At 37.4% G+C, this 14,059-nt stretch overlaps 1 protein-coding gene across 1 annotated transcript in view; it reads left to right on the top strand.

Annotated features, from left to right (window-relative positions):
* mical3a (microtubule associated monooxygenase, calponin and LIM domain containing 3a) overlaps window positions 1–14,059 on the top strand; it is a 61,154-nt gene that overhangs the window by 44,071 nt on the left and 3,024 nt on the right. The window contains 10 exon segments of the mRNA XM_043216627.1: window positions 1–1,589; window positions 2,288–2,382; window positions 3,580–3,630; window positions 4,424–4,531; window positions 4,657–4,750; window positions 5,980–6,030; window positions 6,714–6,764; window positions 9,194–9,259; window positions 12,155–12,175; window positions 13,649–13,748. The exon segment at window positions 1–1,589 is cut by the window's left edge and continues 275 nt beyond it. Coding sequence (XP_043072562.1) covers window positions 1–1,589; window positions 2,288–2,382; window positions 3,580–3,630; window positions 4,424–4,531; window positions 4,657–4,750; window positions 5,980–6,030; window positions 6,714–6,764; window positions 9,194–9,259; window positions 12,155–12,175; window positions 13,649–13,748 — 2,226 coding nt within the window.

Genomic DNA, 14,059 nt, shown 5'->3' on the forward strand with positions numbered 1-14,059 from the left:
CCACGAGCCGCCCTCACCCCTCTCCACAAGCTCCCCTGTCAGGACTCAGCCAGTCCCAGCAGTCACTTCGACGCCTTTGGCTAAACCTGCTTCTGAGAAGAGAACCATTGAACCTTTAAAAGATTCAGTTCCTGAGGAATCCCCCGTCAAGAAAACAGATCTCATTGAGGAGTTCTGGTTGAAGAGTGCAGAAATCAGAAAGAGTTTAGGACTCACGCCACTGGATCGAAGCAGAATGGCAGTGGAGAAGAGCACTGCGAAAACTCCAACGCCTGATTCATCATCTCCAAAGTCTTACACCCCAGAGGACTTTCCAGAAGAGCAGAAACCTACTTTTACAGGCCGTTCTATCATACGCAGAATTAACATTACCTTGGAGGGTCAGGTTATAAGTCCGGTGGAACCTAAGAGCAATGGTTCCGAGAAGAAAGACTTGAGCAGCAGTTCAGGGTTAGGTCTTAATGGAAGCGTGACGACCAGTCAAACAGCAGCCAGTGACAGCTACAACAACTCTGATTCTACCATGCTAACCCCTCCTTCCAGTCCCCCACCACCTCCACCTAATGAGGAGCCAGCTTCGCTCAAAAACAAAAGGCCTCAGGTGTCCTGGGACAACCTCCTTGAAGCCACAGAGGAACCTAAAATTGAGACTACACCCACTAAACCGAAAACTCCAGTTAGCCCACCTCAACCAAAACCAGTTTGTGCTCCTGTTCCAGACACTAGAACTAACCCACCTGTTGTTATGAGGGTAAAACAACCGAATAAACCTCGGCGTGAAGAAGTGAGGAAGTCTTTTGTAGAGTGTGTAGACGAGATACCATTTGCTGACGACGTTGAAGACACGTACGATGACCGCACCCCAGACACAAGTGGTCTGGAGAAATTTTACACCCCACCAACCAGCAAGGTCAACCGGGAGAAACCGCCTTTGCACTTGGCACTGGCAATGGAAAATGGCAAGCCTAACATACCTGGTGGAGTTTCCCGGACATCAAAGGGTCCCCAGCATTTTTCCCCCGAAGCCAAGGAGATTGCAGAAGAACGAATACGGGCACGGGAAAAGTCTGTGAAGAGCCAAGCTCTTAAGGACGCCATGGCCAAGCAGCTTACTAAGATGAAAGAATCAGATGCTGCCAAGGGTGCTGTGGCAAAAGTAGCCTGGAATGTTCCTGAGACAACAGGGAAAAACAAAAAGCACTCAAACACACCCAAGGACTCAGCAGTGAAGGCTTTGGAGTCCAAAAAGCAGACAGACACACTACCTGACCGTGTCTTCACGACTCCGACCAGTAAGAATGTGGATAGTTCTGTCACATCGTCAGAAAGCTCAACAGGGGGAAAAAGCAAAAAGCGCAGCTCACTGTTTTCCCCACGCAAGAACAAAAAAGAAAAGAAGGCCAAAAGTGAAAGGCTCTCTGGCACAGAAGAGACTCCACCCAAACACAAGTCTCTCTGGAAGGCGGTGTTCTCTGGCTACAAGAAGGACAAAAAGAAGAAAGATGACAAGTCATGCCCAAGCACACCTTCAAGCTCTACAACTGCAGACTCGGGGAAGAAGAAAGAATCATCACTGGACAGGTCCTCAGGTCAGCTAGAACATGAACAGCTCCCCTCATATGTGTCAAAATTCATATGTGTCTATGCTAGCTCTGTTCCAGTATCTGGTATGAATCCTAAATAGCCGGCTCCTTTTCAAGACAGCATTATAACCTTCATTGAAACAACTTCATTAGTAACAACTTCGTTTTCACCTCACAAATGTTTTCATTGGAATCTACTGTTAGCATATTGCTAAGTTAATGTTGTGATAACTTTAATAAGCATACAAGTACATTGCACCAAATATTGTTTTTATATATATATATATATATATATATATATATATATATATATATATATATATATATCGCTGTGTTGATTTGAGTAATTTGTCGCTCCATAATCATCTTGCTGCGTCCGAAAGCTTGGATTTGTTTGTCTCCTTTAATTGTCACAGTGCATTCTAGGTTTTCTTTTTCCACAAAATGTATATTTTGTGATGCTACTTTATATTTTGGTCAGTACAAGGTATCTTAAGAGACATCATTAAATTGCCTATCTTTTGGAGCAGCCTTCATGCCTACAGCATGCCTGTGAAAATGCTGACCAGTGAGACTCACTTCTCACTTCAGAGCCTCACGGGTTGTGTTTAGAATTTTGCTAAGTTTAACTTACACATTTACTTAAAGTCTCTTTCAACTGGCAATTTTCTTAAGCAAAGTTCTCTCTTAATTTACTGATGTAGATTTACGTCTGAGAAGAAATCTCAGCTTTTCTGAGGACTCTGATCTCTCCTGTGACGATGTTCTGGAAAGATCCTCTCAGAAGTCCAAGGGTGATGTAAGTATATGATATTTAAAGAGCTTTTCTCATTTGAGTCAAATATATGTATGTTTTTTTTTCTGCTGTCTTAAATTTGAATGAAATCTTTTACTGTTCTCAGCGCCATGTGGACCTGTTTGACTTGGTATCAGATTTGAAAAAAGAGGCAATTAAAGAGAATAAATCCAAAGAGAAGGATAAGGACAGGGCAAAGGAAAAAGGAAAAAGAATAACAGGGAAGGGCAAGGAAAGGTCAAAAGAGAGGGAGAATGAAAGAAGAGTCAAAGAAAAGATTGTGAAAATGAAGGATGTGCAACAGGAGAAAGGAAAAGAGGAAGAGGTATTTCAGTGATGTGTTGCACAGCAGCTAGAAGCTACTTAGTTTCAGACAGAGCATGAATGCAACACTATGCCAAAAAAAAGTAAAACCATGTTAAGAAGTATTAAAATGTATTGTACAGCATTCTGTTTCATTCATAACCTGTAAGAAATTAAGTATCTTTAGCCTTGCTGTGTTTGTGTGAAGGACCAAAAAACTCAGTGTTAATTAATTCATAGAATTTAAAAAAAAAAGTTGTAGTAGGCACTTTAGAGTGCATTCACAGTGTTCATCTGGCTTTCAGAACTAACCTAGTTGTGGATTTAAAGCTGTGGTTGTGAGGGTAGTTTGTGTTTCGTGAGTTTGTTTGTCCAGATTATTTTTTTAATTTTTTTAAATTATAGTTTATTGTATTTGTTGTTGTTTTTTTTCCCCAGACAAGCTTCCTTTGGTTAGGTCACTGATGCAGTTGTGTTTTAGAATGTACTCTGACCTTCTATCAAGTCTTTTAGAGTAATCCTTTAGTCCAAAAGGTCCAAAATTAACTTTTTGCCACATTTGCAAATGGTGGGTGAAAATTTTGTTAGAGGTTTTTTATTTTATTTTTTTCTACTTTTTCTGACTTTGTTGGTGATGAATATGTCATGTACTGACTGTATTGCCATTTGAGAAGAATTTTGGTTGGCGGGTGTTAATTTTGGACCCTGAGTATAATTGTGTTGCACAAAACACGGTCACATTAATTTGTACTTTTGCACTCATCCTAGCATCCTTAAATGTTAAGTCTTGTGCTTGTGTGTTGCCGTAGAATCCTGATTTTGTTTAATTGTACATTAACCCATCTAATCGCATAATATATGTTTTGTTTGTTTTCTTTTTTAATTTATTTTTCTAAGTCTGTTTATGTACCTCATGCATTGGCGTTCAAGAGATCGTATGCCACAAAGGTAGTGTGTTCATTCATTCCCATTGGTCTACCCGTTTTACGCATGTCATATCACACCGTCACACCTAACCCCTTATTGTTGGTCCAGATATGTTTGCTTTATTGTATTACTAACCATTTTCTGCAGCATGGTGAAGGCTAAAGCGTCCCCTTTCTGCTGGAGGATGTAACTGTGTCACATGACTTTCTCAAAAGGCTTTCTGGCTGTTTACCTGCATACTGTTTTCTATCCTGTGTACCTCAATGGTTTACATGCAACTTTTTTATTTTCTTTTTTCATAGCTTCTACTAGACTTTCTTTAAAGATCTCTCCAGTCAATGTTTTTTCTGTCTGTCTTACAATTTATTGGCTGCATATCAAAGAAATACACAGACAACTCTATCTATTATCATCTATTGTTATAGTCTGCAGATTTAAAGATAGTCAAGTCTTTTTTTTTTTGGTAGTCGTACGTTTTTGAGTCTCTTTTTGTTAGATTCGGTTTTAGCAAATTTATAAATGATAATTGGAGTACTTGATATACTAAACAACTTAGGTGTTTAATTATTACATTTTCTGCTAAAACACACAATACCATTATTGTGATTAAAAGTTACTTGTGCTGTGATGTACTTCAATATTTTCTAGTAGTCACCTAGCTTTGACATTAGGCTTTGTTTTAGACTCTGCTGTAGTCTTCTATTACATAAACCCATGCAGTAGATATCCATGTGATGCCAGACAAGGATCCATCTACAACTGACCTGGACACAGCTTACAGGACCGTTGGTTGATTTAGAATTTCCTTTTGCAGAAAACGTACACGGAGGAGGAACTCAATGCCAAGTTGACAAGAAGAGTACAGAAGGCTGCACGGAGACAGGCCAAGCAAGAGGAGCTCAAGAGACTCCACAGAGCCCAGGTAAGAGCATACTAATGGCTTTTTTCAAACGAGGTTGACAGAAAGTTGAATTTCAGCCATCACCATGCAGAAGAATAGAGTGTGAAATTAAAAAATTAACTAGAAGCTGCTTTTTGATTCCACAGATCATTCAGAGGCAGCTGGAGCAGGTGGAAGAGAAACAGAGGCAGTTAGAGGAACGAGGCGTCGCCGTGGAAAAGGCGTTGCGAGGGGAAGCAGGTATTTCTCTCTTTCAGTCTGTCTTTATTCCTCAGATGCGCTGCTGAAGGGTTAAAGCCGTGGAGCAGATCTTCATAATTCATGCTTTTCTTTGTAGTTATACTTTGACCTTTAGGTCAGAGCTGCTTGCTGTTTTTCCAGATTCTAGCTATAACCTACAGTGCAGACTTAAAAGGAGGTAAAATGATGTTCATGCATCATTTTCCTCGTGAATAAACTTGAATTAGTTAGTATTCTGATGCATAGTAAAGCATCGCCTTTTTTAACATGAATCTTGCCAGAAGCTTTTATCTCATTACTAAATGTATAACTCTCTGTCTGGCTCCACACTGACATAACATTAGAATTACATTTAGAATTCCCATGGTTATGGAAAACCTGGGAATGTCAGGGAAATTTAAAATTGTGATTTCCATGCCTGGAATAGGCAATGATAATTATTAAAACCTTAAAAAGTCATGAAAAAGTCAGACATTTTGGTAGTGAATATCTTTTTCTAGTTATGCTCAGCTCTAAATAATTCATATGCCTGAATTGCTTTTTGAGCTCTCCAGTTGAGCAGCAAATGAATCTCAGAGCCTTTTTCGTTTTTCTAGACACATTTTTACATAAAAAAAAAACATTTAAATCTGTGAAGTCCAAGGATTTGTACCTTACATGCAATTGGATCTGCCTCTGCAATCTGTAAAATAAAAAAAAAAAAAAAAAAAATCCCATTTCACTTTAAGAATCTTCAATAGTATCTTTAAGTAAATGTATGTTTAAATACAGTATACATAGTAGTTTTTTTTTCAAATATTACAGAAGATATTGGGAAAATTGCAGTATATAATGCTTCTACTAAATCACGGTATTGCAAAATAATCTTTCGACAATATCACAGCTGTTCTGTTACTTGACGTTTTCTACATTAAATTGCATACGACAAGCTACTGATACTAAAGTAACAGCTGAGAGAATCACTAGAATCTATTTCATAATTGGATTCAAAGAAAATTGTTCTCTGTTGTAAAATGTGAACAGATAATATTAACAAAACCAAGTAGCTGTAGCCGTAACAAATTAAAATGGATGAAGTTGATTTGTGATTTCCAGACAGGAGTGTATTCGCAGGCAGCAGAAGAAAAACTCTGAATTATTGCCTCCTCTCTCACCTCCCCCTCTCCCCTCCATCCCATATTTTATATGTAGTGTTTCTTAATCTCTTTTTATCCTTTACTCTCTCTAAGGGTTGTATAAAGGTTCTAGTGTTAGTCCAAAACAGCGTAAGAGGCGCTCAGGTATCCATGGTGATAACTCTAGTAGTTGTTGTAGTCATCTCAGCGTATCGTGTCATTCTCATGCCGAACATCGTCTCACCTGGTCTCTCCTCACGTGTGTATCAACCGCATGCCCCGTCAATCCGGTCATGCTAAACATAGATTTGTATGCTGCCTCACTGGATGTGAGCCAACATAAATTGAACTGAATAATATGGGCCGTTATTTCAGGTTTCGGATTTATATCATACCATTTTGTGAATCCTAAAGCATCCCAAATCATCTGCTGTATTCATATTTTGTTGTTAGCATAACTAATATTCACAGGCCATAAAGATGATATGTACCGTTTAGGAATTAAATTCTTGATATGCATTGAATAAAAGAAGGTCTAGATAGACGAACAGATCTAGTAATAGTAGATAGGTGTTAAAACAAGGGTTTTAGATACTCGCACTCCAGAGTTTGTTTTGTCCCTTGTGGCAGAACACAGCAGTGCAACAAATCTATGTGCTCATCTACCATTACAGGACATGCAATATAAATTAACTACGTGTTTACATGCCAAATAACAAGTGTGTTAAGTGTGTATTCGGCATACCTTACTGTGTGAGCGTGTGTTTGTGTGCAACATATGCATGACTTGAAGCTACCGGCTGTGCCTGTGTGTGCAGTAACATGTTTCTAATATATCCTTATTATAGACTATTGGGGAGAGTCTAATTACAGTGAGGTCCTGGATTTGCATCTGGGCGGTATGTATTTCAAATCTGTTGCTTGAAATGGACTAACATCTGACGCCCTTTCTTTTCCCCCTGTACTTACTGAGTCTTCCCTCTGCCTAAATACTCTCTCGTTTTAACCTGCTTAATGTTAATTCACTTTATGTAATTTATCAATTTTACAAAATGAAAAATCTTTATTTCTGAAGAACAAATTATTAGTTATTTATATTTTATGTACATGATGCATTTTTAGTGATTTGTATCATTTTCATAAATCATATAATCATTTTATGGTTTAAAAAAAAAAAAGTTTTTTATTTTTTTAAGTGATAATCAAGCAAAAATGTTATTTCATAAAAGTTTTTGTCCAAAAATTGCTTGCAAGTGGCCCTAGCATTATTTTTGCTTTCAGTTAACTAAAATGCTATTAATATACAGCAGCATCTGAAAGCTCAAAATGCTTAAACAATCAAATAAATGTAGCTAACCTGCAATCCTGATTAAGCCCCTCCCCTCTAGCCTTTTGTAGATGCCTACGGCTCTCTGCTTTACCTGCCAGTGCATTAGCTTTCATATTTCCCTCCCATACCTGCTCAGTTGCATAGGGGCTCCGGGCCCCAAAAGATCCCAGTGTTCAGTGCATCATTCCTCATTGATCCCATTGTGTGTGGTTCGTCTTCACTGTGTTCCCTAACCTGTTGATCTGTTGAGTGCTTGTTTGAATGAGTGTATCGTCCTGTGGCATTTCGTTGGTCGCACTGTGAAGTTTCAGGCAAGCCATGCCGAGATCACCCACGCAGACAGGAGATAGCGTGGAGCGCTGTTTGTGACGGTGTATAAATTGCTTTTAAAAGGACATTGAGGCATTGTTTAAACCATCTAATGAATCTTTTTCAAAGCAACAAGATTCTTAAGCGTAGCATGCTAAAAAGCTACTGGAAGGTAACAAGGGTCTTTACATGTGCTAAGAAAGAGTAATGTTTAATTAGGAAACCCAGGTAAGTGCAACATATTTACATTTTATAAATGTTCTGGAAAACTGTCTCAAGACGTTGATGGAAAAGCATTTGAAATCCAAAAGCGAGCTAAACTCACTAAAGTTCGTTTGACTTCTTTTATGAATGCTGCAGCGCAATAATTGCTTCTTGTGGCTACATTTTCTTTCATTTTTGTAACCGTTGCATAGTGATAAAGTGACTAATATGTGAGCTCTTGGCTTAGCTTGAATTTTCTTGTAAAAGTGAGTTTTTTTAATCTCAACTTAGTTGGTGGTGGACCTGCTAACAGTTGGAGGATTTCTTGTAATCCGAGCCCAAAAACACTTTGCATAATTACTGTCAGCGTTCTGAGGACTAAGCCATCTCTTGGCAGGAAACCTTGGTCGTCTTATCCAAAACAATATAGTTGTCTCCATTCATGTAGCCAATTAAAAAAATCTTTTGAAAGCTTTTGTTGATTTCTGTGTAACTTTGCATCAGTGTGCGTTTGTTTATGGCCTGTTTCCCGTGGGTCGTTTCCATGCATGTCTGCATAAGAATTTATGAGCTTGTTGCTTTTCATGGATAATTAGTTCCCTGATTCTTCCCATAATTGCAGAGGATGAGCCAGCGATATGAGATGATGCGGTTTAAAACGAGTACTCTGCAATGCAATGTCAGATCGACACAAGGTCACAGTCGAGCCTTTGAGTGTTGCGTTGACAAACTCCTCTGCGATAGTCCTTTGTTGTGAATTACACAACATCTTATCCAATTGGTCCAATTTAAAGACCACTCTGTCTTCCCAGCTTTTAGAGCACAAAGCATTGTAGAAGGATCTGCCTTATAATTTGCTCCACTGGTGAAATCATTTACTCTGGTGCCAATCATTCTCCTGATGTTCATTTGATTCGCTTCTTTTTGGTTTTTTTGGGGGGTTTTTTTTGCTCTAGTGGTTTGACACCCGCCATATATATTGCTAATTTCCACATCAGACATAGTGAGATTATTGAAAAATCCAGAAACATTCTCCAAGATTATATAATTATTCAGCCTTGGCTCTTAAAATCAAAATTTTCTAGACCCCACTTTAAGGAGAACTGCAGCTGCTACTGTATTTCTTTGATGTGGCCCGTCCAGACATTAGGTTTGCTCTCAAGTCGCCACTTATTTGCCCTCAGTAGTGCACAGAAGGAAAAGTTCAAAGAGTAGCGTGATTTTTATATATATTTTTTCACCTCAGTTCATTCATGTTTGCGCTCTGTCCCGTGTCATTTCCTCCCACACAGCTGCTTTCGGTTTCTCCCCAGAGTTCCTTCTCTTTTTGATTTCGCTCCTCACATTTTTTTTTCTCTTCCACATCTCTTTCTTTCTCTCCTCTTTCTTGATTTCACTCTTCTGGCCACCTCCACCACTCTGCTCACTCTTTCTCTCTCTCTCTGCTATCTCTCTCTCTCACATTCCTTTCCTGTGTTGTGGAAGTTGAGCCCTATGTCGGGACCCCTCGCCGAAGAGCCCTGTACCTCTGCCCCTGCTGTGCCCCTGAAGGTAACGTAAACCTTGTCGTGTTTGCCGCCGGCCAGCTATGTTACCATAACAACATGGCTAGCGGCGTCACTTTGACAATCTACTGGACCTGTGGAGTATTGCTTTTGCCCTTCAACTACAAAGTCTACTCCTCTCCCCTGCCCATGTGTGTCCAGGCTTAGTGGATTTCCCCCAGCAGATTGCGTCAGTGCTTCTGATGTACAAACACAAATTTGTAGCAGCAGTAGGGCTGGATGATATTTTCAGACCTTTTGCCAGTATTCGATTCCATATCTAAAAGCCATTGCTATATAAAGGACTGATATTTGATTTAAAACATTTTTAATGTGCATTTTAATATAGAAAATTATCGATTAAAGTGCCCCTAATTGAAAATGTCCTGCCATGCAGTGTGTAACACAACTTTAAGTGAATGAAAACACCATGCGGTTTTTAAATCTGAAAGTGCACCATCTCGTGAAACGCGTCATTTTTTTAAAAACAAGTCCAACGTTTTTTCATGTTGGCATCAAAATGAAACATAGCATATTTCCCACTCACTTGCTGATCTTCTCGTGTTGGTCGGAATGAAAATGTTAGAAGCTCACAAACACTGCTTTAAATGAAATCGACCAATCACTGGAGGGGTTTGGAAAAGTGAATCATTAAACTGATCATTTGGGAGTCGTTGAGAAAATAAGGTAAAAAATAAATGCGTATTATAAAAAAGAAAATGTTTTTTGACCTTGCATGCGTCCATCTGTTATTTGGGGCTCCCCAAACCAAAATATGAACATTTCATAACCCATAATAGGGGCACTTTAATATTTTATGTAATTATTTATTATATTTCAGAATTGTATGCTTTTTAAAAATGCAGTGGTATTATTATTCTTAATTAGAATCATGTATATAAAAAAAGAAAAAATTCTTATTATTTTTGACTAATCACTTGTTTTCAAATGGTAACGTAATTATGTTTATGTTCGTTTTTAATTATAGTTCTACAATAAAAAGTGTTCCGATAAAATGTAGCAGCAAAAATCCAAAATGCTTGAACAATAAGTCAGATGCAGCTAGCTGTAACAAATGTAGCATATTTTATGTAGTAGTTTCAAGGTGTTTTAAACAGGAAGCAATATTTTCATTTTAGAATGAATTTTAATGAACAGGAGTACTGCGACATTTAAAAACTTGTTTGTACCATACAAGGATTTTCATGAACAACTGATCCAAATAAACTGTTAATTGAGTAAAAATCTGAAGTTAATCAAATTGTAAGAATTGTATGCTATGCGACAACAACAAAAATCGAATATATGGTAAATGTTTTGTCATATTGCTCAGCCCTCAGCAGTAGCAGCATAAGTTAGGCACATATTTTGATTTATTTCTTTGATCAAGGTTCTACTTTTATTTTCTATACACTTTAGACTTGCCAAAGAGGATAAGCATAGCATGAAATGCGTTTTTTTAATTAGTACATTAGAGCAAACCTGATACAATGACAGACTGTGTTTTTTGGGGAAAACTGCTCTGCTGATCGTGTGAATTTAAATAACAGCATGATTGTCGTTTTGCTCTTACCGAGTTTTAAAACTGTCAGCATTTTCCCTGTCCCAAGCTCTCAGCTCCTTTACAGAGCTGTATCACAGACTATATCCACTGTGTTCATATGTTCCCATAACACTGATGATTTGTAATGAAGGATAGCATGTGTAAGAGGACACAACAGGAAAGTGAGGTCTCCAAACTTGGTAGTCTTTTTTTATGTCTTTGTCACACCATTACATTCAAATTTAAAGTCAACATGAAATCAAATAATGTATTTGTTTTTTTTTTCCACTGATTTATTTTGTTCTGATTTTATTTTAAACTCTTGGACTTAACGCGAATACTATTCAAAATATTTTATTCTTAATCAAAATAACTTTATCTTTTCTGATGAAACAGTCAATGCCAATATGAAAAATAATGTTGCACAAAAGTTCTTGCTTTGGCTGCATTTCTAAGTAATGCATTTTTAAAATACCTTCCAGCAATGCCTTAAAAATTAAAGCAAACCGTTTAATAAAATTATTTTATTCCGGTTTGATTTTAATGACGATACATGCATGTGTATATATTTCAGAAAAATGTTATTTATTAAATATATTTATAATATAAATTATATTAATATTAATATAATGTAAATGCATGCAAATATTTTCAAAATATATACTGTATGAGTGTGTGTGTGTGTGTATAAATTTACATATTAAATATAGACAGAACACACACACATTATTGAAAACAAAAACCTTTTTGTTATTCATCATTTTTACTTCACTGATTTTATTTTATTATGCATTATATACAAGAAATTAAAATGAAATAATTTTAATAATTTCAATTGTATATAAAAACCCTACTATTATTATACTATATCGTGTTACTGATTTATTTCATATATGATACCTTTGATATTATGTACTATATGAGTTAATTCGATATTGACTTTAAAATGGTAGCCTACGACATTTCATGTTGACTTTAAATGCAGTGGCACAAAATACAGAAGTTTGGCAACATTGTGTTTTTGTCAGTTTGTATTCTGGTGTGTGTAACTATGCCTGTGTGAAACTGTGCCCTTTTGGCACAATGTTAGCGTGGCTGTTCTACGACTGTTCTAACTGTGGTTCTTCTTTCTCTGTTCCTCTTGGGAAAAGCATGGGGCTGAGTGTGGGGGAGGCCACTCACAGTGCGTCCCACTGGATAAGTTTAGCCTCCCTGTCCTCTGTTGTCTCTGTCTCTCACTGTTTTTATGTCTGAGGACCTCTACTTTGCCTCTGTGTGTTAAAACAGTCAAGGCCAGCAACCGCGAGCACAGCCGTTCGATTTATGTGTGTACTGTCTTTTTCCCTTTTATGTTGCAAGAGCCGCCTCTCCGTCAGCTAAGTACGTCATGCTCCATCCAGGTTTGCCGTGCGATGGCTCATCTCAGCGCTTGGCTTCACTCGTGTGTTTATGTATGTGCGTGTAAGGATGGGAGATGGGGTTTTCATAGATGCCTGGGACTGTACTAGCATGGGCTGACATGTACAGTTGTTCCCACATTCCGCCGGTTGACAGTATTCTGCATTGATCATGGACTTCAGCACATGCCATGAGGCTTTTTACCTCATGCAAACGTTAAAGGAACGTCTTAAATGCACTGCAGGTAAAGAATGAGTCATGAGATCAGCCCATGGCACTTTTTAAAGGATTGTTCCAAGTTTTATCTGCAGGCTTTTTCTGCATAATGTTGTTTACCACAGAAAGTTATTTTGACTTGTCCTTTTTGGTTTTATAACAGGCAAGAATTGTGGTTAAGGCACTTACGGTGGGACAATAAGATTAACATTATAGTTCAAAGCCATTTTAAAGCTGTTAAAAAGCCAGTGTGATACTAGCCATTTTGGTGTATAATATGTTGCGATACGTGCCTTCTTATCTGAATACATTTTTTTTTATTCAATAAAAACGTGTGGAAAGGGTAGAGAGATTTAACAATTCTATTTTTAAATATTTTCTATAATTGTTTTATTATGAATTGTATTTTATCAAAAGAAACCCAGATTTAGGATTTATATATATATATATATATATATATATATATATATATATATATATATATATATATATATATATATATATATGCATTCATAAATAGATTTTATTTGAAATAGAAATAATTTTAGAATTATTTCTTTGTTGTCAGTTATGATTAATTTAATGTATACTAGTTGTTATACTTACATTATTTGTACGAAATGACAATTAGCATAGGTTAGCAGAGATACAGTGCTTTTTAAGAGAAGAGTGGAAATGAATTCTTGTGGCAATCAACACTTTGCCACCCTGTCAGTAGAGCTGAAGTTGTAATGAAACTGGAACTTTTCTTTATGTTTGTCATAATTATTGCCATGGCATTGGGCTAAAATGGTATACAGTTGGGTAACTTGCACAATTTTTGGAGGAAACCTCCCACAAAGGTAAAACCAAGTTTAGATGTTCACACTATTCAACATATACCTGTGACACTTCCTTGGATTATTGGGTAGCTTTCCTTATTAATAAACGTAGGTTTTAACGTCAGAAGCAATATCCTCTGCCTTGAAAAAGACCAAATGCCTCAGAAGTCCAGTCTGATCAGCATAGATCACAATATGCTGTCCAATCAGAAGCCGTACCTCCACGCCATCCTCTGTGAACCCGGCAGGCTCGACCTCATCACGGTCTTCCACATTCCCACCCTACTCTTGCCCTGACAAAGACATCCTGGCTTGGCTGTCATCGCATTTTTGCTGTGTGGGTGTCCGTGTCAGGTCTGTGTGTCGGCGAGTGGTTAAATGCCAGGTTCCTCATGCTCCTCCAATGTGTTTCTTGCAGGAATGGGTAAAAAGGACGATCCAAAGCTGATGCAGGAATGGTTTAAACTGGTCCAGGAAAAGAATGCCTTGGTGCGCTATGAATCGGAGCTGATGATATTGTGAGTAGACATCCAGTTTCCCATTTCTTAATGCTCTTTATTTATTTCTCAACGATCTTTGTTTACATGTCTAAATTAAGAACTAACCTATCTAAACTCATATTCTTGTTTGTTAATGTTTCTCATTGTCCAAATACTATTATAATTAACTTATTTTTCATTACACTGTTCTTCAAAAGAACAGCCAAAATCCCACTAAATGTTTTTGGTCAAGATTTTATGATTAGGGCGGTTTGACTTTTTCATTTAGTAACAGTTTTATGAAAAAAAACCTGTAAAATAAACCTTTTTAAGTAAAAGGAATAAATTAA

The sequence above is a fragment of the Puntigrus tetrazona genome, chromosome 18, assembly GCF_018831695.1.
Source record: "Puntigrus tetrazona isolate hp1 chromosome 18, ASM1883169v1, whole genome shotgun sequence".
NCBI classification, from domain to species: domain Eukaryota; kingdom Metazoa; phylum Chordata; class Actinopteri; order Cypriniformes; family Cyprinidae; genus Puntigrus; species Puntigrus tetrazona.